The 27,603-nt window shown below is 43.6% G+C and overlaps 1 protein-coding gene across 1 annotated transcript; it reads left to right on the forward strand.

Moving 5' to 3' along the window:
• The first annotated feature begins 48 nt into the window (after positions 1–48).
• On the forward strand, positions 49–27,393 carry sap30bp (SAP30 binding protein). Its single transcript, NM_001292138.1, is given in 11 exon segments — positions 49–149; positions 2,112–2,221; positions 2,438–2,485; positions 13,487–13,529; positions 22,717–22,805; positions 24,834–24,925; positions 25,153–25,213; positions 25,461–25,512; positions 25,863–25,921; positions 26,298–26,382; positions 26,714–27,393. Coding segments are annotated over 11 exon segments (900 nt in total). The 5' UTR covers positions 49–70; the 3' UTR covers positions 26,896–27,393.
• The last annotated feature ends 210 nt before the right edge of the window (positions 27,394–27,603 follow it).

Genomic DNA, 27,603 nt, shown 5'->3' on the forward strand with positions numbered 1-27,603 from the left:
GCGATGTGGCGCGCTCGTGACGTCACCCGGCGCCAAGCCTCCGACGCCATCAGCGTGCGCCCGCGGGAAGATGGCGGCGAAGCGGAACGTCTTGTCCTCCCTCGCCGCCTATGCCGGCGATTCGGAGCCCGACTCGGACGTCGAGCCAGGTAGGGGGGGACCGGAGTGGGGACGGACCAATGATTCATTGAGCGGAAATAAATGACTTGGCGGCTCTCCGGGCCCCTCGCTGGGCTCCCCGGGGCCGCAAGGGGCGGGTGCGCTCAGGCTCTGCTGGAAGCCTTGGCCTGGTTTCCTGCTGTCGCTGACGGTCACTCTCCTGGTGTCGCGGGGCCTCGAGGTGGGAGGGTGTCGCTCCGCTCCGCGAGGAGAGGAGTTGTTAAGTTGGGAGAAAATAATCTGATGACGCGGCTTCGGGGATTGATTTTGCCTCATCGCCTTTCGTAATATTATTATTATAATAACGATGATGATGATGATGACCCTTGCATTTTATATCGTACCTTTCATGTCGATGAGGCACCTCAAAGCGCTTCACAGGGTAGCCCTGTAAAGTGGTGTGACTGTTATGTTTTGCAGCTTGAACGCAGCAATCACTTTTCACACAGCAGCCTTCGACAAACAGCCGTGAAGTGAATCACCAATCTTTACATGGGGGATTGTCAACAGCAAAAACTTGCACTTATTTGGCGCCCTTCACGCCGGACGGTGTCTCGGAGCACTTAACAGTGGCGGAGCCTGATGCTGATACAGGGGGAGGGATTTGGTGATCGTAGGCAGGGTCGAAGAGGAAGGTCTTGTCGGCCAGAATGCAAGGAGAAACTCCCTTCTCTTTTCAAGGGGTGCTATGGGGTTTTTTCATCCATCCGTACAGGCAGATGAGACCTTGGTTTAACGTCTCATCTGAAGGATTGCACCTCCAACAGTGCCTAGACTGTGCGCTCAAAGTCCCAACGTGAGGCTTGAACCCACAACTTTCTGACTCAGAGGCGAAAACCATATCTCATAATGTAGATACACTTCTAAAATACTTTTGAGAAAGTACCACATTTAGACAATCTAGGCATCAAAGTTAAAATATGGTGTAGATTAATAATTGGTTAAGGGAAGACAATGAGGAAGTTTTATGGGAAGCTTGGTCAAAGTTGGCAAACGTATTGAGTGGATGGCTCAAGTCCTTAGAATAGTGTACTGTTCCCGGTACACATAGGTTACTTCAGGTTGGAAATTCCAACCGATGTAGTTAAAGCAAGTGATACCAAGATTTGGGATCCTGTGTAATCAAGGGAAGCAAGACAAAATTCTTACAAAGGGAGTTTGACCAGGTGTGCATCCGGTTGAATACTGTAAAATGAACTTCAATGCAGATACAATAGAATAACTGGAAGGTACTGCATATAGGAAGTAAAAATAGGAAGACATTCGTGGTGCCATGTACAGTCCAACCATGTTGTAATGCAGCAGTTCGGGGTCCCTAAAAAGAGAATCTCACATTACAAAGGAAAAATGGCATTTAGAATACATTAGAATATGCAGCACAGAAACAGGCCATTCGACCCAACTGGTCTATGCCAGTGTATATGCTCCACAGGAGCCTCCCCCTGCCCTTCCTCAACTAAGCCTTCAAACATAACCTTCAATTCCTTTCTCCCTCATGTACCTATCTAGCTTTCCCTTAAATACATCTATGCTATTTGCCTCAACAACTTCTCATGGTAGCATGTTCCAAATTCCTGCTACTCTCTATGAAGAAATTTCTTCTAGCTTCCCTATTTGATCTATTGTGACTATTTTATATTGATGGCCCCTGGTTTTGGTCTCCCCACACAAGTGGAAACATCTTCCCTATGTCTGACCTATTAAAACCTTTCATCATTTTAAAGACCTCTATCAGGTCACCCCTTATCCTCCTTTTCAAGAGAAAAGAGTCCAAGCATGTTCAGCGTTTCCTGATAGGTACAACCTCTCAGTTCATTTGACTCATTTAAAAATAGCTTGTTGCTGTAATGGGAAGAAGGGAGATGATATTCTGAAGGTGAGATCAGATAAGCTTCTTGCACAGACCAGATATGTCTGGAGAGCAGTGAATAGTTCTGTTTGTTCTTTCGCAGAAGAGAAAGGAGGGCTGGTGTCAGCCGGATATGGAGAGGACGATATCAGCCGGCTGGAGGAGACGGACGAGGTGGACGAAGACGAAGATGATGACAGCAGCAGCCAACTGGTAAGTAATGTGCAAGGGAATGAAAAGGTGTTGGTGGTGTGTTCATGAAGCTAGAACCTAAGCATGTGCATTGTTTTAGACAGTGTGAAGCTCAGTCGCATACTGTCTGCCATTATGTCTGGAGAGAGTGATTCTGATCTGCAGAGTTCAGCCGTCAGACACTCACTGCAGGCCATCAACTGATCTCTAACCTTGTAAAAATTCTTTGTCTTTTAGGAAGGTGAAGATTCAGAAACCGAGCTGCTGGAAATTGATGGCGTAAAGGTACTATTCAAATCTACCACTGTGCGATAATTAAACTTGTATAGCGCCATTTACGTCGGAAATACATCCCAGAGTGCTGGAAACAAAACCACAGGAACAAGCATAGAACCAATGAGCCACACAAACAGTCCTGAAAGTGCATAATATACTTTGCACGCAAAGTGGGCAGTTGCAATCAATTCTCTTTCACCCCTTTCTGCTCTTTTTACAATTGTAGTGGAAAAGAATGGGAAACAGGTATTGTAAATAAAAGACTGTACTCTTGCTGTTCCTAAAGTGGGCTAATAGAATTGAGAAAGAATTTTGAGCGGCATTTGAGGAGGTATCTCATCACACAGTGCAACATGTCCTTATAAATTCATTCCAAATGAGTTCAGTATTTGATCATTTGTGCAGCTGATGTGCAACATATAAAGCATATAGTGGAACCACAGGAAAGAACAAACAGGAAACCTGCTATCTAAAACCAAGTAATCAGTCTTTCTTAATAATAATAATCGTTGCATTTTCTCAGACTAAATATTATCAGCACAATGTAGTTGCCTGTAGATTTACACTTTCATTGTATACATGTATACGATTTGTTTTATTTAGTCTCTTGCATCATATCCCTGCATTTTAAAAAAAACACGCGAATGCCAGAATTGTTCAACTGTTTATTGAGAATCCGGGCAATCTTTCAGGTTCTTCAACTTCCGTTAAGATTGACTAATTCGCTGAGGTTTATTTATGCTTTGCAAACATTTGGTGTTCATTCTTCTTAGGCATTGTTTCAGGGACCGAGGTATAGAAACTGTGCCAATCTTTAGAACATCTCTATAATTCTTCAACTGAGTATTGTCTTCAGATGCTCAGATATTGGATTACTGTCTTTCTGAGCCTATACTTTGTACATGGACCATTAACTGCACACATGTCAAATGTAATTGAACTGTGAGAGGTTTATCTAAACAATCACTGAGAGCAAACAATCCTAGCTCCCAGACACTGGCCAGCTACTCCATGTACTGTTGGTGAACCAGGCTGGTTGGCCCATTATCACTACCTGCAGTAGTGTGGACCTAGGGTCCACAAAATTACTAACTAGGGTCAGACTGCCAAGACCACAACCAAGGATCAATTTGATTCTGATATTTCATTGCCAACTGTGTCAGCTTGAAGCCAGCTCAATCCCAAAGTGCATGCTTTCCTCCCCGCCCCCCAAGGAGGATAGACATTAGTTGGCCATTAAACATCTTGACAGCTGCAGACTTTTAAATTTACTTTACTCAAAGCTAATACATATTTGGAATAATTTACCATGCAAAGTAATAGAAACAAAAACAGTGGAGTTCAAAATGTATTTAGTTGCCACACTAGGAGTTACTGTACTGGAGGAATGAAATTGAGTGCTCAAGTGATCCTTTTGAGCCTTACTTTTCTTGTGTAATTTTGTTCATTGGGAAAGTGCTGAGCAGTTGTTTGAGGAAGGTTGTATAATGTGCAGAAAGAGGTAATGGCACATGACTAGATGCAGTAAATGCAGAAACACTGACCAATGACTGCACCAACTTATAACTGGTTGGGATCTTGTGCACTTATAACTACCATGTTATAAGGCGATACTACTGTATAAAATAATACTCTTGTTTGTATGCCAGTGGACTCTATATTTCAGCAGTTTGTTCCACAAGGTGGCAGTGTTTACTGCACTTTAGAAAAGTGTTATCTGGACTTCATACAATCCTTCTGGGTGAAATGGATTGCCAAATCGCTGTAGATTCAGGGTGCAGAACTCGTCTGTCTGTGTACTGTTGATAGTGGCAGCTATCACAATCTTATCTAGGACCTTTCATCCCACAAACAGCCATAAAGTGAGTCACCAACAAAGTACTCAATCTCACACACCTCAATAGATATCAGTAAAGTGTGAGGCATTCTTATACAATTGCCACTTGTAAAGTTATATATTCTTATAATAATAATCCTTGCATTTTATACAGCACCTTTGAGACGTCTCAAAGCGTTTCACAGGATATACTGTAAAGTGAATTGACTGTATATTTTTGTGGGTGAAACACAGCAGCAAATTGTGCACAGCAGTGTCCTACAAACAGTCGTGGATTGAGTGACCAAACTTTTATTTATTTTTGGAGGGATTATTACTCCAGGAAAGTGATCCGCCAATCGATTAACGACCGGGTTCCTACTTACTGCTATGTAAACAGAGTGTATCTGCGTGTGTGTGGAGAAACGTGTGAGAGAGAGAGACACCGTTTGGAACCTTAGAATGATGTGGGGGGAACAAATTATAATAACCCTTGCATTTGATATAGCGCATCTTCTAGACTTCTCAAAATGCTTCTCAGAATGTACTGTAAAGTGAATTGACTGTATATTTGTGGGTGAACGTGGCAGCCAATTGCGTACAGCAATGTCCCACAAACAGTCGTGGATTGAAAATGACCAATTTATTATTGTTTTTGGTTTTGGAGGGATTATTATTAGGCTCTGTGTGGAGTAAGGAAACTTGCCCAAGGTTTGGCCCTCTGCCTGGAATTGAACTCCGGTCTCTCACTTGCAAAGCGAGTGCTCTAACCACTGAGCTACAGGACTACACACTTAGGGTTAGGGTTAAATTGATCTAAGTAGGTTAATAATTTATTACTAGTGTTGATTTTATGTAGGAAGTTTTATTGTTGTGCTCTTTGAGCTTTATCAGTATCACCTATAATCTGTTTTACGCCCTAGCACCTCCCTATTTCTTTGGTCTTCTGCAACCTCACTCCTCTGCCAGGATAATGTGGACCTGAGGCTTGTGGCAGCTGAACTTCCTGAAAAGTTTGGTGAAGTCGATACAAATTTATGATTCAAACATCCCATGTTGATCTCTGCAGCTACATCCTTGACTGGGGAGAAACAACAATTGCTCTGTGGGAGACGGTGTTCATTTTGCTGCTCTGGAGGCACTGAGAAAACTACTTTGTCATGTTGGTTTCAGCACCTCTAGAACTAGCAATGTTATTTAACAGCACAGATAGTAAGTCACCAGGCACGATAGATATAGGGTGGAAGTGTCTTTGACAAACAGTGAATCTTCATTTTGAGTGGCTGTAGCTACGGATTAAAATCCCTTCCTATAGGACAATAGTCAGTGACTTCAAATTCACAGTTCCTATACTTTGCAAAACCTGTGTAAACTTCTTTAATTACAAGCCTTGCATTTGATAATAGTACCTTTAATGTCAAAAAAATAAATCTGGAGCATGTCCGGATAACATGGGCACCCGGGATACTAGGCTTTATAAATAGGGGCATAGAATACAAAAGTCAGGAAGTTATGATGCACCTTTATAAAACACTGGTTAGGCCTCAGCGAGAGACTGTGTTCAGTTCTGGGCCCCACACTTTAGAAAGGATGTCATTGGAGAAGGTGCAAAGGAGATTTACCCGGATGATACCAGAAATCAGGGACTTCAGTTATCAGGAGAGGCGAGAGACGCTAGGATTATTCTCCTTGGAACAGAGAAGGTTAAGAGGAGACTTAATAAAAGTTTTCAAAATTACGAGGGGATTCGATAGGGTGAACAAGGAGAAACTATTTCCACTGGTCAGTAACCCGAGGACACTGATTTAAAATAGTTGTTAAAAGAAACAGGGGCAGTGAGGAGAAATGTTTTCACACAGCGAATTGTTTGGATCTGGAATGCATTGCCTGAAAGGGTGGGGGAAGCCGATTTGGTAACAACTTTTAAGAGAGAAGTAGATAACTATTTGGGCAGGACAAGTTTGCAGAGCTATGGGGAGAGAGTGGGGGAGTGGGGTTGAATTGGATAGCTCTTTTCAAAGAGCCGGCACAAACACGATGGGCCGAATAGCCACCTTCTGTGCTGTATAATTCTATGATTCTATGCCTCAAAGAGCTTCACAAGATTTACTGCAAAGTATAATGACATATTAAAGATTTCTTCTCACAGCATCCAGTGAGTGACCAATCTGCATATATGTGTCTTGTAGGGAACTTTCTTCAGTGAATGTTGTTTGGTTCTATATATGTTTATCCCTAAAAAGTACAGAGTGTATGATTCCCTGTGAGCCTCTCCTTGCCTGCCGGATCCATACAAGCTGAAACAAAACTCGTTGCCTGCAGCCATGAGTTGGCAATGCTGGAGATAGTTGCTGTAGGTGTGGCTGGTAACAGCTGCAGTAACTTACAGGGTAGTGTATATTAAGTCAAGGTATCCAGCACAGTTAGATTCAAAAAGCAAACATTCAGGATTACCATAAAAGACTAGTTTGTTCTTGATGAGGTAGGTCACTCACTGGGTCCCAAGGTTAGATTTATCTTTACCTCACAAGATCAGAGAGGTTCAGATGAATAAAATCTATTTGATCTAATTTCTTCAGAATACCAACCCTATTATCTTCCTTTTTCAACATCAAGCTATATCTTAAATAACCTCAATGTCCCGGTGTCAACCACCCTTCCCAGAAATTTGTTCTTAACTGTTGATTAATCCTTGCATTTGATCTAGCAGCCTTTCACTTTGGAGGACCTCTCTGAGTGCTTCACGGTATTTACTCTAACGTATAATGGCTGAGTATTTTGTAGGTGAATAGAGTGAGTGCCAGGTCCTGGATTCTCTATGCTTTCAATGGATCATCCTTCCAGCAGGAGTCTGAGAAGCAATGAGAGCAGCCCATTTTTATGAATACTGGACCAATTGCACTCCTACTTCAAATTCACAGTTACCATACTTTACATAACCTGTGTCAACTTCTTTAATAACAATTCTAGCACTTGATATAGTACCTTTTATGTCAAAAAAAAGTCAGGAGGATGTCTCAAAAGAGCTTCACGAGATTTGCTGCAAAGTGTAGTGACTCCATTTTGTTGGCAAATGCAACAGCTAACTTTCTCACAGCAATGTCTCACAAACAGTCATAAAATGAATCATTTTATTGGGGGACTGTTGGCTCGGACACTAGAAAAGCCTCCCTTCTCTTTTTGAATAGTGCCATGGGATCTTTAACATCCACCTGAACAAGAAGGTTGTACCTCGGTTTAACGCCTCATCCAAGGGATGGGAACTCTCACAATTCGGCACACTCCCAGGATTGTATTGGAATATCACTTAAACTGTGAGTTCAAATTCCCGACAGGTGACTCAAGCCCACAGTCTAATGATTCTTGGAAGAGTGCTAATAGTTGAGTCAGGCTTTCAAATGTTCTCAACTCTATAGAAGTTGTATCAAATTCAAGGATTATTGATGTGGGAGTTGATCTCCAAGAGGTACCCACTCTCCATCAGTTTCCCGCTTAAAGACCTTCCTTTTGATCAGACCTACAGTCACTTCCCCACTCCCTCTCCCCTTGAATCGTTGTCAGATTGTCAGACTCTGGCATTGTGAAGCACTCCAGGACACTACCCTGCGTGAAGGGCGCTATATAAATGCAAGTTGTTGTTGCTAGTTTTGCTTACATACTCCCTCGAGGGGGAAGCTTTCTGATTATAGAGAATGCATTGTTCATTCCAAGATGAACTGTTCCAAGATTCCATTCAGGAAAAATTCAAGTGTTTTGACTTTATCAATAGAATGTCTCCCAAATTGTCAGACAGGAATTGGAAGTAACAGGACGGCATAACCCCATGGCCGGACGCCAAGGCAGTTGTGTGGTGCATGGGGCTATAGTTGGATTGAACACTGCAGTGGATGAGGTGCCGTCCAGTGTTGAATTGTTCTGTCATTCCTGTGCTAACGTACTGAAGTGCAAGTATTGACGTGCAAGTGAATGGGCTCATCTCAAAGTGCTGAAAAGTGGAGTGAAGTCTCCTGTGCTGATCGAGCAGGAACGTGTCTTACAATCTGATAATACAGTATCACGCACAACCCAAATAGTACAACACTCGTCTCCTTCAAATGCCTGCTCCTATAACTCTGGTGATTGGCACTTAGCTCCTGATTGTAGTCAAGTCTCTATATGTTGTTGTGAAAAGAATTTTTTGGCTGCAGATAAGTGACTGATGTTCAAATTCCTCCACTGTGTTATTTTGCCCCTGCACTCTGGAACTGCATCCTGGTATCCCTCCACCTTGCCCCCGACCCACCTTTCATTATCCACATGAAGGGTCCTATAAAAATTCAAGTTGTTGTTAAGCCTTCTTTATAACTGCACTTTTGGTCACCTTTCGCCCCACCCAGCTTCAGCTCCCAGTCAGTTGTGTGAAGCGCTATGAGATATTCATTCAAATGATAGGCAATATGTAAATATATATAAATTAGGATATCTATGATCAAGAATCCTCTGCCTCTTGTGTTTCTGTAATGGGACATGTCCTGAATTGCCCTCAGTTACTGTATAAGATTACATAGCCTTAACAACCAGGAGTCTTTAGTCTGTTATGCTGCAATGTGAGAGGTTTTGTTTCTGTTACATTCTTGATTTGAGGAACTTCATATTCAGAAACACCATTTTAGCTGCTTTCTTCCTTCTTCCATATTTGGACAAAATGCCATGAGATAGGGCTCTCCTGGTGGACTATTTCACTCATAAGAACAAGAGAGGGACATTCACCCTATCAAGCCTATTCCACCAACTTATCACACCACGACAGATCTTTTCATATATTTTCCTGACTTTAGTCCAAGCCCCTCACCTCCCAAGTAAATCTTTGTACATCTCATAATTAATTCTCCCTCTACAGTCTTTTGAGGCATTGCATTCCACATTTTCGTCACACTTGGTATACAGAAATAAAGTTCACGTTAGTGTGAGTGAAATGCATATACAAGTATATATAGTTTATTAATTAGAAATGCAATACGCAGTCCACCATACGCAGTCCTCCTGTATAGTTTTTTGTGCAGCAAGCCTATGCAGGACCTAGTCAGGATGTTCAACCCATACAATTGGTAATTTGGTGTCTACCCAATTTCAGAAATACGGGGTGCCCAAAATGTTGTGATATCATTTATATTTTAATGAATAATTACTTTATTTCTTCATTTGTTTAAGGCTTATTAGACATTGTAACGTATCATAACTTTATGGTCACCCTGTACAATTTGGATGTCAGCTTTATCTAATTGCATCCTTGAGAATCTTCTTAAATCCCCGTGGAGGCAAATATCTAGGAATTAACAGTAATAATTCAATATACAGTTGGCAGGAGGGGAATTTCATGCATGGCTGCTGAAATTAAATCAGATGTTTACAAAAGCTATTTCAATAAGGTGTAAGGCACACACTCTTTAAACAAAATGAGTTTGGAGGTGGAGCTGTACTTGGCGTCACCTGATGGATTATCGCTTTATACCAGTGCAAACCCTCAGCAGTGCCTTGGTACATCCTCGGAACACAAAAGGCGCTGTAGAAATGCAATTTGTTGTTGTACATAACCTAAGTAATAATAATAATAAATTGGTCAGTTTAATCCACAACTGTTTGTGGGACACTGGCTACGCAGTTGGCTGCCGCGTTTCGTCTACAAATTATTTAATTTAATTTCACTTCACAGTATATTCTGTGAAGCGCTTTCAGACATCTCGAAGAAGTGATATGACACTATATCAAATGCAAGGATTATTACTATATTATTTTGTGACTCATCACTTGTTTCTACACAGCTGTTCAGTGTCTGAGTTTTGCTGCGCTTCCATCCTCTCCTCTGAAAGCCCAATAATGATTTATGCAAAAACTTGTATTTATATAGAACCTTTCACACAGGAAAACATCTCAAAAGTTTCATGAGACTGAGTGGGAGCCCAAACAGGATTGGGCTCACCGACCCCTCTTCTCCTCTCTCCCTCCTCCACAATATCCTCTCCTCCACACTCGATACTCTTGCCCCCATCACTTCCCGCACTGTCTCCTACTCCCGCTCCTCCCCCTGGTACACCACCCACCTCCGCTCACTGAAATGCCAGGTGCGGGCTGCTGAGCGCACCTTTGTCAAATCTGGCCTAACGGTCCACCGACAAATCTGGCTGGACCTCCTCAAAATTTACCGCTCCACTCTAGCCTCGGCCAAGTCGTCCTTCTACTCCAGGATAATCCTGGAGGCGAAGAACAACCCCAGGCTACTGTTTTCCACCACATCCCGACTCCTCCGTCCCCCCCGCCACCCCGCGCAGGTCATCTCCTCCAACCTTCACTGCGAGGAGATGCTGGATTTCCTTGAATCCAAGATCAAGGGAATCCGCTCCGCGGTCACTTCCCCTCCAACTTCCACCCACCACCCACCCCTTCCCTCCCACACTCCGACTCCTACCCATCCTCCCCTACACACCTTCGTACCCGTTTCCCCACCCTCTGTCACTGAACTCATCCTATCCCTAAAACCAACCACCTGCTCCCTTGACCCCATCCCCACTCCACTCCTTATCTCCCAGCTCCATTTTCTTGCCCCACACATCACTGACATCATAAACCTGTCCCTCTCCTCTGGCTCTGTCCCCATTCCATTAAAAACTGCCATCATCACGCCCACCCTGAAAAAACCCTCCCTTGATGCGTCGCAGCTATCAAGCTACCGGCCCATCTCCAACCTCCCCTTTCTCTCCAAGGTCTTGGAAAGAGTTGTCGCCTCCCAACTGCGCTCTTTCCTCTCCACCCATTCTCTTTTCGAACCCCTTCAGTCAGGTTTCCGTGCTGCTCATAGCACAGAAACTGCCCTGGTCAAGGTCACCAATGATATCCTGACCATCTGTGACCAGGGCTCCCTCTGTCTCCTCGTCCTCCTCGACCTATCGGCAGCATTCGATACGGTCGACCACGCTATCCTACTCCACCGCTTGTCCTCCCACCTCAACCTTCAAGGCACTGTCCTTGAATGGTTTAGCTCTTACCTTTCCCACCGTCTTCACTTCGTCTCAACGAATGGCTTCTCCTCCACCCCCCGTACTGTCTCATGTGGTGTCCCTCAGGGCTCTGTCCTCGGTCCCCTCCTCTTCACCCTCTATATGCTCCCCCTTGGTGACATCATCCGCAAACATGGGGTTAACTTCCACATGTATGCGGATGACACCCAACTCTACCTTTCCTCCTCTACTCTCAACTCCACGACCACCGATGTCCTGACAGCCTGCCTGTCCGACATCGAGTCCTGGACGAGAGACAACTTTCTTCAGCTCAACGTGCGAAAAACCGAGGCCCTCCTGATTGGCTCACGTCAGCGCCTCCGCACCTCAGGCGCTGACACCATCAGCATCCAAGGCTGCACTCTCCACCTCTCAAAGCCAGTCAGGAACCTCGGCGTTTTGTTCGACCCTGAGCTGTCCTTTCTCCCTCACATCCGCACCACAACTGGCACCGCCTTCCATCACCTCCGGAATATCGCCAGACTACGGCACTACCTCACCCCTCACGCTGCTGAAACCCTGGTTCACGCCTTTGTCACCTCAAGGCTGGACTATGGGAACTCTCTCCTCGCCGGCCTTCCCGCCACCTCCCTCCACAAGCTGCAGGTCATTCAGAACTCTGCAGCTCGTGTACTGTCCCGCACCAGGCTTCGCGACCACATCACTCCCACCCTCGCTCGCCTCCACTGGCTCCCCATCCCCCAGAGGATTGATTTCAAGATCCTCATCCTCACCTACAAGGCCATTCACGGCCTTGCTCCCTCCTACCTCTCCAACCTACTATCCCCCTACCTACCTGCCCGTACCCTCCGTTCCTCTGGCTCCGGTCTGCTCCACGTCCCCCGCCCCAACCGCCCTACTATCGGTGGTCGGGCCTTCAGCCTCTCAGCCCCCAGGCTCTGGAACTCCATCCCCCAGTGCCTTCGCCTTGCTTCCTCCCTTTCCTCCTTCAAGGCCGGTCTCAAAACCTTTCTCTTTGACCGTGCCTTCAGCTCCCCTCTCGACTCTCTTCCTCCTCCTCGCTCCCTCCCTTCCCTCCCCTCACCCTGACCATTTCCCCCCTCCTCTCTCCCTCCCTTCCCTCCCCTCACCCTGACCATTTCCCCCCTGCTCGGGTCATGACCCAACTGTGCAGCGCCTTGGGACGTCCTCCTGACGTGAAAGGCGCTCTATAAGTGGAATCTTGTTGTTGTTGTTGAAGGTGGGAGTGGGAGGTGACAGATGGTATACTCTAAAGAGTTAGGATTTTAGAAGCATTTTCAAAGCAGAGAGGGAGGGTGCAAGATAGAGCGATTTAGGGAGAGGAAGGTTTTTGGAAAGAAGTAGAAATAACAATATCTCACAATCTTTCAAAGTGTCAGATTGCAGGAAAACATGGAATGAGAAAACCTCACCCAGCACAGTTGCCAGAATGTAATCCGACCTCCCATAGGCCCCACCCAAAGCATTTCATCTCCTGAGGAACTTTGAAAAAGTTCTCTTGCCCTCAAATATAAATTGAGCAAAACTACAGAATACCTGTGTAACCCTGTACCCTACAACCTCATTGTGATGTTTGATGTGTTTCTCAGGGAGAGTGTTCGGATGACATCTGATGCACAGAGCAGAAGCACCCAAGATTAGAGGAATTTGAGCACTTTCCTTGCCTTTGAAATGATTGGCGTAACAGTGTATGGAGTTGGGGAGCTTGATGAATGGGTTTTGAGGGAAGAGTATTATTTAGAGAGGAAGGTTAATAAATGGGCTACCAGGTGAAAGTGGTTAAATCCTTTTCGCAAACCTGCATTAGTTATTCTTGCCTGGTGGGCAATATAGATTGTAGGTTGTGTAATGTGCCACAGACTTATTCCAATTATCTCTTGGCACACACACCTGTTCTGAACCTGATCTTTCCCTCTGATCCCAAATCAGAGGGAAATCTTCGTATGAAAAGCTCTGGTATATTAAAATACGTGAACGACATTACTTTGTGCGCCAGCAAACATGATTTTAGGCTGTTGCACTCACTCAAGTATTAGATACATTCTATCACGATCCCAATACAGCCATATCAATCACAAACTGCTGGGCGCATCTCTCCCCAGTGTCATATAGCACTGTTGGATGAATGGACTCCATCCAGTATGTCCACTGATTGTGAAGTGTTTTCATTTCTTTCAGGAAATTCTTGATGTGGAAAAGAAGAATCCTCAGGAGCTAGTTGGTACGTAACAAATGGCGGGGAAAAGGTGGACAGGGACGGACATGGCTGCAACATGCAAATTCAATTTACATTCTGCACACAGGTCCAACGTATTTGATCCCAAATCAGAGGGAAATCTTCCTTATTTCAGGAAGAGTATTTCCATTCCATACTTGTATAATCTGTGCTTGTACAGTTGAGGGACAGTGATGTCTGCAGAAAGTTAGTCTGCAGGTGCAGCAGCAATTAGGAAGGCGAACGGTATGTTAGCATTCATTATGAAAGGATTAGAGTATAAGAGTAGGGAAGTCTTGCTGCAACTATATAGGGCCCTGGTGCAGTTTTGGTCTCCTTATTTAAGGAAGGATGTACTTGCCTTGGAGGGGGTGCAACGTAGATTTACTAGGTCAGTACCAGAGATGAAGGGGATGAGTTACGAGGATAGGCTGACCAATTTGGGCCTATATTCTCTGGAATATAGAAGAATTAGAGGGGATCTTATAGAAACCTATAAGATCATCAAAGGGCAGATAGAGTAGATAGTGGGAGATTGTTCCCCTGGTTGGAGAAACTAAAACCAGGGGTCACAACCTTAAAATCAGAGGCAGCCCTTTCGCACTGAGTTGAGGAAGAACTTCTTCACTCAAAGGGCAGTGAATGTATGGAACTCACTACCCCAAAGGGTTGTTGACGCTCAGTCCGCGAACATATTCAAGACAGATAAATAGATTTCTTATTGCAAAAGGGATTAAGGGATACGGGGAGAAGGCAGGGTTATGTTATTAGCTGGGGTTAGATTAGAAGGTCAACCATGATTGAATGGTGGGGCAGGCTCAAAGGGCCGAATGGTCTTCTGCTCCTACGTGTTGTTATGTTATTGTCCGATTTGAGCTGATCTCAGCGGGAGTGGAGGAAGGGATTATGACAATTGGCCACAGACAAGTGTGCAAAATATGATTCTTGTATTCTGGATCAATCATAAACAATGCTTATCTAAAGTTCCAAATGATTCAAATGTTTCTAATCTCTGGAACATCTCAGATGTGTGCAGAATGTAAACGTCTTTGCAACGTTTCTGCTTTTGAGGGTGTGTTTGTGTGCAGATATGCACTTTGTACCTTTCCTGTGTACCTTTAAGCTCTGCCCTAAACTTACATGACTAGGAAGGTGTTACTGCTTACCATACTCCGATCACAGCTTTCAAGTGTTTTTTTCAAAATAATACATTCAGTATCTTATCCTCAACTATACTTTCTTGCATCCTGTTACAGTCATTAATTATCCTCTGAGTAAAGAAAAACTTCCTGGTATCCTAAGATTAGCCCTGAGTCTTGTTGTTCTACAATTTTGGTGCATTCTTAAAGTATTGTTCTAGGTTTACTTTTTCAATTTCATTTAAAATTTGCACCTCTAGAATGAGACGCGTTCTCTCATTGTCTAATTGTTGCTCTTAGTTAGTTCTTCTAATACTCGGAATCAGATTCGTTGATCTCCTCTGCACCACTTCTAGAGTCCTTATGCTGCAACCGTCAGCACTGTATGTCACTCTTTGCCAAACAGTGATAAGCTTGCCAGACAGCATTCACAATGGGAAGTTACACAGTTTTAACTGGTTAAACTCCAGCAGTAGCCCAAAACACACTCTTGGAGGCCCTTCTTGCTCACCTGGCCCTAATTTTTTCCAGGCTTCATTTGCACAGATTTGGTTTTCCTAAAGCTGTGTCCTGATGTATGTGGAGTCTTATCGGCAGCATTTCCTGTTATGTTACACAGTTGAATTTGTACCTTGCAGCTTTACATTCTTGTAGCGTGGTGCTGTGTAGCAGCCTGTCGATGACTCAGCCTACTGTAGTTAGTCGGTCAGGGTGGGGACCATCAGTGAAAACACTATCTGGGGTCCGTGTCTTTCACATGGGTGTGGCAGCTATATCCTCTGTAGTTTTGTTGTGTGACCTGCGTTAGACATGCTGATGGCAGGAAGTTGCTAATCTGCTCTGTCACCAGAGAAGTGAATTGCTTAGCCTTGTGATGCCTCAGAGCTGTTTGAGGTTGAAATTGGCAAGATTGGATGTTGGGAAGCTGCCAGGGGTAGAGGGTGAGTGCGCCTGTAATAATGTTAGTGCTCTGTAGAAAGAAGTTCAACGCACACAATGTTGATCTAGCAACCAGTTATGAAAGACAGGCTTAATCTGCCCAAATATAATTATTTTCTTTGAGGAATTTGCCTCTGGGTATGTACACTGTCCATTTTTGCATTCGCATCATTCCTCCAAAATATAAAGTTTGTAAAGGGCTAAACTGTCTTAAGGAAAAGTATTGCAAAACCTGCAAGCACTCACTTGCACACCGGGGAATTCAGAAAAGTCAAGTGACTTAAAGTCGATGACTTATTCTCTAACTGCACACACTTACGTCTAATTAAATGTTTTTAGCTGCTGTTCCTGTCAGATTATTTCTGCTTGATTTACCCACTTCATTGTGTTGATGGCCTAGCGTGAACAATGGTTCCTGCAAAACATTGCTGAGTCCCCCAGCCACTATGGTGGCTAAACCACAGGTAATGTCTTGATTAAAACAACCCAAATATTTTCTGGATGTTATCAGTAATTGAACATATTATTATTTTATCATAAGAACATAAGAATTTGCTAGGCAAAAGAAGTCCATCTAGTTTTCCTTCCACCATCCTGGCAGTCGCTTGACATGTCGTTTCACAAACTATACACTGTATAGTCAGGTAATGGTTAGCTGAATATTGAAATGGTGTTAAAATGATGGTTCAAGTAATGTGGCTATTCCTTAGAAATCAAGAAGTTTAGTTGGGGAGGCGGAGGAGGAAATTTTCTTATAGCCAAAACCAAAGTCAGCTGTGATCAGGAAGAGACTATGGTCAACCATGGGTGCAGTATAAGAACATGTTGGTTTATAGAACAACCATCTTGTATTGAGAACAAGGTTTTACAAAATTATGTAAATGCACGCATGTGTGTAGCTGAACGTAGGACTTGGTACTGGTGCATTCCATCTTTGATATCAGCTTGACTCCTTTTCATTTTGCCCCTGAATCAGAAAGGGTGGGTGATGGGAGGTTCTAGGATGAAACTCCAGTCCAGTGCTGTGGCAGTGCGCATTGTCAAGAGATCCTTCAGCTGAGATGTTACACAAAGGTCCTATCTGCTTGTTCCTCAAGTAGACATTAAAGACATACTTGGAAAAGAGGAGGGATTTTCTCCCAGTTCCCTAGCCAAGAGGTTCATTCGCCTACAAAAAACAAGTCATTCCACCAAATTAGCTGTGTAGTGCTTTTGAGATGTTTAAGGGTTATAGCAGCTATATCAAATTCAGAGACCCATAATGTTCTGCTCAAGGATTATTATTAATTACTATAAAGTACTTTTCAATGTAAAGGACTATAAAAATGTAAGTTCATTCTTTTTCTGATGTTGCTATATTGTGAATAAGCCATACTTTTATAACCTTGTTGCATTTGACTCGAGAACCCATTTTACATTGCGTAGAAGCCTCACAGTCTGTGTGAGACATCTAGCACGTAGAATGTTGTTTACAGATTCTTGCTCTGATAGACATAGCCAAAAAGGATTCCGGGGAGAAAAGGACTCGACTGTCTGGTATTATTGGTGTATGAATGTAGTGGGTGAGACAGAGAGCCCAGTGTTTGATGGGCACCACGTAGAAATGTCAGGCATATGTTGCAGTACAAACTGGTAGCTGGAGCTTACTGGCCAGTTTGCCACATCTTTTTGATACGGTATTTGTGTTAAAAAGCTTGAACCCAGGACCTCTATTAACCTGGAACGTGGCATGCAGAGCGTGGGGAACCTGCTTATCCATGCCAGCCAGAAGAGAGTTGCTTTTCAATCCCTCCTCAACATACCTGAACAGCCTGTCCAAGTGGGCAGCAGACATATGTATTACACTGAGCTTTGGGAGTGTGGTTCTTAGTGACGACTTCAACAACCCTTTAGCCCAATAAAAGTTAGTGTCATTGGCCAAGTACTAACTGATTATTAGCAGCCTCTTCGCTCCTTTCCTAAAAGCAAGAGCTCTTGTTGGAATATTGTACCATTGGTATCACACCCGTCTTTATATCAGCCTAGACAGTGATATTGCATCTAAGTTCAGTCCAGTTTCTAGTTAATGTAGATGTGAGTATGAACTTTCCAGTAAAGATTACTGGTTAGCAAGGGAGGTCAAAAGTCATGACTTAATGACTTCCTCTCTCCTTTCACCCCCAATTAACAAAAATATATGTGAGCACAGTAAAGCCACTTGTAGTAGACCAATTGCAGCGAACTGTGGTTAGATAACTCAACACAGACCAGGGAAAGCCCCTTATCTTACCCAAGACCATCTGAGTCTTCTGGGGCACAAGTGAATAAAAGCTGCATGTGGTCAGAATGTTTAAGCTAGTGCTTGGATAAATACAGTACAGAATTACATTTGTATAGCGCCTTTCATGTGGGGAGGATGTCCCAAGGCGCCGGACAGTCAGGGATTTGGATCCGAGCAGGGGGTGTTGGGGTGTTATCAGAGGGGACAGAGAGCAGGAGGGTGGCCGAAGAGTGTTCAACACATTTATCCTGAGGTACCTACAGTTCTGTAACAGTGACCAGGCAGTGCTGACTGCCTCTTGCTGCTTTCTCCTCTCTTGCTATCTCCTCCTCAACCTTGGTATTCTCGCCTAAGTTTGCTGCTTTTCCAAACTCATAATGCTGCTCTAACTGCTTGGAGTACTCATAGTGTTCCAAATATGTGGTTGAACAGCCCTGCCCATTCAGCTGGAGATGTGAGTTTTGAGCTTCCAGCAATTTCTCCCGTCTGTGACTTGGCCATCTGAACGGATTGCACTCTGTGGTTTATTGGTGTTATTGCTGTGGGTAAAGGTTGTAAACTCTGCTGGAATCTATTGCTGTGTGTGTGTGTGCGCACGCAAGAGCTTGATGCATTGGATGGCCCCCTTCGAGCAGGGAACAGCTCTTTATTCACATTGTCATGGCAATATAAATGCCAGGCTTTTGTCTGCAACTGTGCTGCTGTATTTTTATTCGGTTCCTTTCAAGGTTTCTTCTATTCAGGCAGCTATTGTTCCTGGCAGAGATCCAATCACAGTGTAAGTTAGTACAGTTAATTCCCACAGTCTGGTGAACACGATGCCTGCCGCTCACTCACTGGGGCTATTCTTATTATGCAGGTGGAGGGGAGGTGAGCTTATTCTGAGTTTGGATATGAGTTTGAGTTTGTGTGCAGTGCCTGTTAAGCTACAGGGAGTGGCACTCAACAGAATACCTAATACACAGCAAACCAGTGGAGTCCTGTCTCCTGCCCACACTAAGATGAGCAAAGAAAAGAGCTCCGGTTGATTAGAGATCAGTCGAATGACTGTGGCGTGTGAGCATTTCAGTGTCCGAGTGCACACTGATTGCTGAATCAGTTATTATTTACAGTGTAGAGTGTGACTGCAAGGTCTGAGCATTCAACAGGATCAAAGTTCAGGCCAATGCACTGAAGCTTCCATTGTTCTCTGCCCTTTCCCAAAACATGTTGATGATTTAGATTTGATTTTGCAGCATATTTGAGTACAGTTTTCAGCCTGGCTCTCTCAGAATTCTCTATTTAATCTGCCTTTTCTTCATCTTTACCAGGTCACGCCCCACTGTTCCAAACGTGCCCCTGGGGCGAGATGGAGTGTATTGTACAGAAGCTCAGACACTGCTTCTTTGTTGCCTAAACCACACTGAAACTCAACATTTCGGCCTTTTGCTGGAAGTGTTCCATTTATAGTGAGACAAGGCAGGCTGAGCTGTGTGCTCTATCCAGCCCACAGTAATATCAAGGCTGGAGCAGGGGTAATGTGACTTTGATCAACATTGTACAGTGTTGAGTGAATCACTGAAGGATGAAGGCAGGCAATCTTTTATTGGCTTCCTGTGTTACCTGCTTGGCTCAAAAGATTTAGTGGGCGAGGGGGACATTGCTGATGGCACTTCATGCAAGACCTCTTCTGTAGAATCTACAGTCTGTATAGAGGAATCATTGTAGATCTGGCACAGGCTGTAAGACTGAACAATCCACTACCCTAATCTAGAGAAAACTTTATCTCGGAAATACATGTTGAAATAAAGTCAATTAACAAAACCTTTGAATAAAACCTTAATCATCAGGAAGTCATAAAAGTATGAATGTGTGAAACACAGGTGGTTTAATTTATCTTACTTTCACTGATCATAAAAATGTGTAGAATTGGAGATCCCGAGATACCAATTTCACCAGTCATAAAGGACTTGAGACATACACCCACACACAACCTTTTAAGAATGCTCAGATAAGTTCATGTAATTTAACAACTAATTCAGCACATTGGGGTGATCTTCAGATTAAGAATTGTATTAAAAATGTAGCTTAATGTGTGGTCTGTTAAAATAACTTGAGTTACAAAGGTGTACCCTCTTGAGTTTCTATATACAAATTTACCCTTGTAAAGATGACTGGTGTAGATCGGTGATAACCCTCAGCTAATTTACAACCACCACAACAACAACTTGCATTGACATAGCACCCTTCGCACAGGATGGTGTCTGAGACATTTGTCCATATGAAGAACACTTTATTTTTTGGTTTATCATAAGTTGTTGTTGATAGTGTCTGCATTTATTTCACAAAATATTATTTTTGAAGATGGCTGATTGCACACTTATCAGTTGTTTTGTTCATCAATGGAATTCATTGAAAATTCTACATTCTTCCCCTCTTCATTTGTGTTTTTTCAGTATGTATTCCACAACAATAGGTAGGGCTCAGAATTTACCACGGTTCTTAGGCAAGCCAGGCACAGTCATAGGATTAATTACACATTGGAAATGATGCACATTAATTACTTACTCCCCCAGGAAATGCTGGATAGAAGTACAAGAGGAGAATCAAAAGTGCTTCTTCTGATCCGATATTGACACGAATATGCCAGTGTTTTAAATGTTTTACACTTCAGTAAATTATGGGTGCTCTTCCGAGAAATTACTTATTTGCCCAGCGATTCATCCCAAGGATATCAGCAATTCAATCAGTGTTAGCAGAGAGGACGTCTATCATGGGCTTTTCATTCAAATCCAATAATTGCCCAGTGTGCCTCCGGTAATCACTTCCACAACTATGAAAAGACGTGTCATTGTGGAGCCTTGTTCCATGCGTAATGTAGTGACTCGCTCAGCAGGTGGGGGGGTGGGCGGAAGTGGAATCACCTAAGGGATGTGGGGTTCATTTGTAAAGATCAGATCTGGGTGGGTGTTAGGTTTTATATTTGGAGCATTGTAGATAATATTAATAATAATCTTTGCATTTGATATAGCTCCTTATCAGGTCTTCTAGACATCTAAAAGTGCTTCACAGAATATATTGTAAAGTGAATAACTATATGTTTTGTGGGCGAAATGAAGATACAATACAATCAAAAAATTACATTTGTATAGCGCCTTTTACATCGGGCGGGGGGAAGCCCAGTGTTGCTGCTGGCTGGTACATAGCGCCAGGTGATGGGTTTGCTATCCATTGTGCACTCATTTTTTTTGATGAAGTAACGGAGAGGGTGGATGAAGGTAGAGCAGCTGATGTAGTTGATATGGATGTTCAAAAGGTGTTTGATAAAGTGCCACATAAGAGACTTGTAAGCAAAGTAGAAGCCCACGGAATTAAAGCGCCAGAAAGCAGAGTGTGGTGGTGACCGGTTGTTTTTCTGACTGAAAACTCCACTTTTCACATCCCGCCAATCTGAAAAGGACCCGTTTATCCCTACTCTTTGTTTCCTACCCATTAACCATTTCCCCAATCCATGTTAATATGCTCCCCCGAATTCCATGGGCCCTTTTGGACTAACCTTTTATGCGGCACCTTATCGAATGCCTTCTGGAAGTCCAAATAGACCACATCCACTGATTCACCCTTATCTAGTTTACTGGAAATATCCTCAAAAAACTCTATGAGATTTGTCAAACATGACTTTCCTTTTGTAAAGCCGTGTTGACTTGGCCTAATTATATTGTGCTCCCCTAAATATCGCACTACCACATCCTTAATCAACGATTCTAAATTTTTTCCTATCACTAATGTGAGACTAACTGGCCTATAGTTCCCCATCTTTCCCTTTCCACCCTTTTTAAATAGTGTCCCCCAGAGTTGGTATTGGGACCACTACTCTTTTTAGTCTATATAAATGACCTGGATTTGGGTATAGGAAGTACATTTTCCAAGTTTGCAGATGATACTAAGCTAGGAAACGTATAAATAGTGAGGAGGATAGTAACAGACTGCAAGAGGACATAGACAGACTGGTAAAATGGGCAGACAGGTGGCAGGTGAAGTTTAATGTGAAGAAATGCAAAGTGATACATTTTGGGAGGAAGAATGAGGAGAGGCAATATAAGCTGATGGTACGATCATAAAGGGGGTGAAGGGACAGAGAGACCTGGGGTTCATATAAGTAAATCTTTGAAAGTGGCAGCACAGGTGGATAAAGCTGTTAAAAAGCCATCCGGGATACTGGGCTTTATAAATAGGTCATAGAATACAAAAGTCAGGAAGTTATGATGAACCTTTATAAAGCACTGGTTAGGCCTCAGCGAGAGACTGTGTTCGGTTCTGGGCACCGCACGTTAGGAAGGATGTCAAGGCATTGGAGAGGGTGCAAAGGAGATTTATTAGGATGGTACCAAGAATGAGGGACTTCAGTTATCAGGAGAGGCCAGAGACGCCAGGATTATTCTCCTTGTAGTAGAGAAGATTAAAAGGAGACTTAATAGAAGTTTTCAAAATTATGAAGGGATTCAATAGGATGAACAAGGAGAAACTAATTCGACTGGTGGGTGGGTCGGTAACCCGAGGACATCGATTTAAAATAGTTGTTAAAAGAAACAGGGGAAATGAGGAGAAGTTTTTTCACACAGCGAGTTGTTGGGATCTGGAATGCATTGCCTGAAAGGGTGGGGGAGGCCGATTCAATAACAACTTTTAAGAGAGAAGTAGATAATTATTTGGGCAGGACAGGTTTGCAGGGCTATGGGGAGAGTGCGGGGGGGTTGGGATTGATTTGAATAGCTCTTTTCAAAGAGCTGCGCTGCACAGACACGATGGGCGAAATGGCCTCCTTCTGTGCTGTATAATTCTATGATTGTGCTGATGGACATTTTCTTTTATATAGCTTCTTTTTCGGAGAAAGTAAGAAACATGTCTCCAGATGACATTAAAATCCCTCCCGAGCCTCCAGGAAGATGCTCCAACCATTTGCAGGTACAAGTCACTTTGGCCAGTCCAGGGCTGATCGAGGGTGCTGTAAGAGAGGATGAGCTCTGTAGCTATCCAACCTACTTCTCCATCGCTTTCTCTCCCTTTAATGCTACTTTGCATTGTCAGATATTTAAAGGTAGAATGGGCTTTAATCTAAGCATTGCCTCTTCCTAATAAGCCTTCATCACTTCCAGGCTTGACTGTTTAAATGACCTCCTTTTGGACTTTTGTAAATCCACAAGCTCCAGCTCAAATAAAACTCGGCCTCTCATATTTTTAGCCTCACGTGGCCTTCACATTCATTGGCTCCCTTTCTCCTAGCGGATCAACTGCATGATTCTCATCCTCCCTTACAAATAAGGCTAAGGCCTTGCTCCCCTCTGCCTCTGTTATCTTCTTCAGCCTCATTTTCCTGCTCTCCTCTCCGCTTAATAAACTTGGGCCTCCTGCATCTTCCTTGCCTCCTCTGCCCCACCGTGGGTGGCCACGCATTCAGCCACTAAGTCGAGAACTCCCCCTCTCAACCATCCGTCTCATCGCCAATCTCTATCTGTATTCAAAGGCTGCCCATCAATCTGCCTCTTCAGCTGTGCCTACACTGCTTTCCCCTACCTTGCTCAGTGTCTGCCGCTGTCTAAAGCGCTCCAAGACGTTACTCTGCGTAAAGGGCTCTACGTAAATGTAAGTTGTTAAGTCAGCTATATGCAGCAATCACTGGATAACAGTTGGGAATGAATATCACGACAGATTTTCCATCACCAATAGTAGAAGTCCGTCCAGAGAACTAACATCATTGTGCTCCACAGTCGAGTTCAGCTAACTCAGCATAAACTAGGAGTTAACCCTGTGTCGAGTTCAACAGCAAAATGAATTTGGATCTTGAGACAAAAAGCAAAGAGCCTAAAACTAAATTTAAACACGTAATTTAAAATCCAACTTCACAGAATGAAAAGCGGCATTCTGGTAAAAATTCTTCTGTTAATTTTATATACTGGGTGTTTGCAGAGTATGTGTTAATAGTACTTTTCCCCACTTTTCCAAGTAGAATTCTGCTTATTAGCGAGAGAGTGATGCTGCTCTTACAAGTCTAGTGGTTGCCTGCTTCTCCTGTAGTGACACATCCAGTGCCTGAGGCTGCATTATTTATCTTGAGTAATGGATTGGGCACCGGTGAGGAATGTGTTAGCCAGGTGTGACTAGCTCATACTGCTACGGACTGTACAGACACATCCCTGCCCACAACACGCACCCAACCTTCATAAATCCCAATACAGAAGGAAATACAGACACAACCTGATCACCTCTCTCAACCACTTCCCCACCTTCCAACCCCTACCTCTCTCACACCCCCCCCGCCCCCCTTAATCTCAGCACACCTCGAGACAGTGAGAGCTGTGGAGGAGCAGTCTGGAGGTGAGAATTCACCTGTAGAACTTTAGGGAATGTATATGTTGACTATGTGTGGGATTACCAAGTGCAGACGTGCCCCACAGTTGGCTCTTTGCCAGCTCTTCTCATTTTACGTCTGGGTTGGAACTGGGGTGTAGCCTCTATTACAAAAATTAAAGGGATACTCCAGGATTTCCTGTGATTAGACTTACCTTAGTGTTGAGCAATTTCTACTTTGTTTTTCTTACAATATTCAATATTTTTTTTAAAAATACTATTTCTCGATAGTATGTGGCTCTGGCTGAGTCGCACAGACCAGGAAACCTCCAGGTTTGATTCCGGATCTTTGATTCCAGATCAGTTAACTGATCTTGGCCTGAGTTACAGCAGATGTCCTGCAATTGGCTTCAGCGTCTCTGAGCTAAGGAGAGAGTTATCGGTCAGGGTTCCTGTCTCCTGTCCGGTGGCCCCGTCAGAAAATGCATGCGTGATCCCTGAATGGATGGAAAGTGCACACCAACCATGAGGCACACCTACCTGCAGAAAGATACAGATTTAGGATTCCCCACCTGTGTTTTGTCATCCATCAATACTATTAGTTCCTTCTGCATGTGTACCCAAGCCTGTACTCTGTTTCCATAGGAGAAGATTCAGAAGCTGTATGACAGAAAGCTGCATGAAGGACTTGACATGAATAATATCATTCAGCGCAAAAAGGAATTCCGTAACCCCAGGTCTGTACTTTCTGTCTTTGTAAGAGCATCGGGTTCTCTAACTGTGATTGGTTGGTGGGGTTGGGGGGAGAGAAATGGGCCACTGACCTCCAGTTCTGGTAAAAGGAGAAGATGTAAGTGGGCAGTGCTATGTGCCTGCTCTGTACTGTTGGCTATGTGGTATGCGCTTGTATGAGATAACACATCCCAAGATGCAAGGTTTAACAGCTCACTATTCTCTCTTTCAGCATTTATGAAAAACTGATCCAGTTTTGTGGCATTGATGAACTTGGTACCAATTACCCCAAGGTAAGTGTGCACTTCAATCTTCTCCTTTTCAGACTGCTCTCCAGTAAAACTGTTTATATAGAAAATATCATACCACTGATATTTTATTAACTATCATACCCTTGGTGGTTAAGGGAATGTACCCAAGCATCATGTAGCAAACTTTATGACAAATCTGTCCTACTTTCAGCAGCTCTAAGGGGATGCAACACATGTGCCACGTTTGTTGGATAATTCAGATGTCTTATATCTTTGGATTTCCCTGCAGGATATGTTCGACCCCCATGGCTGGTCGGAGGATTCCTACTATGAAGCATTAGGTAAACTTCTTTGAACAATTCCTACAGCAGAGCATACTGAACTGCACACTCCAGTTTAATTTTTATAATAAAAATCCTTGCATTTGATGTAGCAACTTACCACAATGTCTCAAACCACTTCACATGATAATAAATATATGATCATTATAGATACTCGATATACCATAAAATAGATTGACTACGTATTTTGTTGGGTGAACGTAGCAGCCAATTTGCGCACAGTAAAGCCTCACAAACAGCCATGAAATGAGACTTTTTTTTATCAGTTTCTATGTGTCTCTCTGTCTATTCAACACAGTTTTTAGTCCTTTTTCTCTCGTGTAAATTGCTGATTTCTTATCGGTTTGCAGCCAAGGCACAAAAGATAGAAATGGACAAGATTGAGAAAGCCAAGAAGGAGAGGACGAAGGTGGGTAAAATTATTGATGGCAACAATAACACTTGCTCCACACACCCAAGTTCAACACATACTGTAAATGTTTAAAATAAATATTGATTTATGCTCCACTGTGAAGCACTTTGAGGTTGCCTCCTTAATCCTCCATGAAAGCTGTGTGTGTGTGTATGATTTATGTGTTTGTGTGAAATATATGTGAAGAGGATGAGTGTGTGTGCCTAAAGTGTGTGTGAGGGTATTTCAGATGTGTATGTGTCTGAGGAGAGTGAATGTGTGTGTGTGTGTGTGGTGTGGGTGGGGCAAGACCGTTGTGTGCAGGAAGTGGTTTGTAATGACTATTGACCATTTCTGTTCGAGTTTTTATTACTTTATATGTTGTGTTTTCTAGATTGAATTTGTTACAAGAACAAAAACTGGCACAAGCACTAGTGCTGCCACCGGTACCACTAACACAGCGAGCAGCACAGCGACAGGTAAAGCCTCAGCCCCTCCAGCCCACACGTCCGGTGGTCAGGGGTACCCACTACCTCAGACAGCAAGGTGTAGTGTGCTTTCGGGAAGGGAATCGTCTTCAAGATTGGGAGTGTCGCCTACTCTTGGGGGTGGGTGGGAGGAGGCAGAAGTGGCGTTGTTTCACATTTGGGTGGTGGGGTAGCTGGTTAGGGCGTGTCGTCCTATCTCTGGGAAGGATCTTGAGAGAGGGGGGCTGCCCTTTTCTCTCTGGAAAGAAGATGCAGTGTCAATGTGAGGTCCAATGTCAGGAGTCCTTATTGATCTCCCCTCTCTCTGTGTCCTGTTCCGCAGATAATCAAAAAAGGAAGAGCAAATGGGACTCAGCGGTGCCTGTGACCACAATAGCACAACCGACGATCATCACCACCACAGCCACATTGCCAGGGGTAGTCACGGTAACTACTAGTGCAACAGGGGCAAAAACAACAGTCATATCTGCTGTCGGTACCATCGTGAAGAAAGCCAAGCAGTGAGCTGCCGAGGAATGGGCCGACCTCTTCAAACCTCAGGAGCACTTTTCATCTTCAGCCATTCCCAACTTCACGCATCCTCGCTGATGTACACAGAAGCAATGAACTGAGGCCGCTTCTGAACGTTGTATATTGCCTGGATCAAGAAAGATACTGTCCCACAGAAGAGTTGCTTGTGAAACGAAAATAATTCTGGGGGTGGGAGCTGTGGAGGTGGCTTCCAGCACATCACTATGTGCTGCTCTGAGATGCCATTGAAATGGGCACATTGTAAATCTGAGGCGGTTTCGACGGGGAGGGGGTCATTGTCGGCGGGGGTTACTGAGGTGTGAAAACTGGACCCATACACCATGTGAATGGTGATTTCTGTTTCTCTGTTACAGTACATTTCTGTTTCTTCTGTTAGTGAGTTCTCACACATAAGCACCATAATAGCAGGATAATATTGAATCAGTAGTTGCTAGCAACGGCTTGTAAGCAGAAATAAATGATTTTTTTTTCACTTCATGCAATTTAAATTGATCCTAGAACTTTGTGGTCAGGGTACTTAGATTTTAATGGCCAGCTCCAGCATTGCTGAACCCAAACTGTATTTGCAATGTCTTGTTTAGCTTTTTTAAGCCACCCCTGTCCAAAGTGCCGATGTACATAAAGTACAAAACAAAGGCGATCACAGAACTAAACAGTATGTGCAATCTTAAGATTTTTTTT

The sequence above is a fragment of the Callorhinchus milii genome, unplaced genomic scaffold (genome assembly GCF_018977255.1).
Source record: "Callorhinchus milii isolate IMCB2004 unplaced genomic scaffold, IMCB_Cmil_1.0 Scaffold20, whole genome shotgun sequence".
NCBI classification, from domain to species: Eukaryota; Metazoa; Chordata; class Chondrichthyes; order Chimaeriformes; family Callorhinchidae; genus Callorhinchus; species Callorhinchus milii.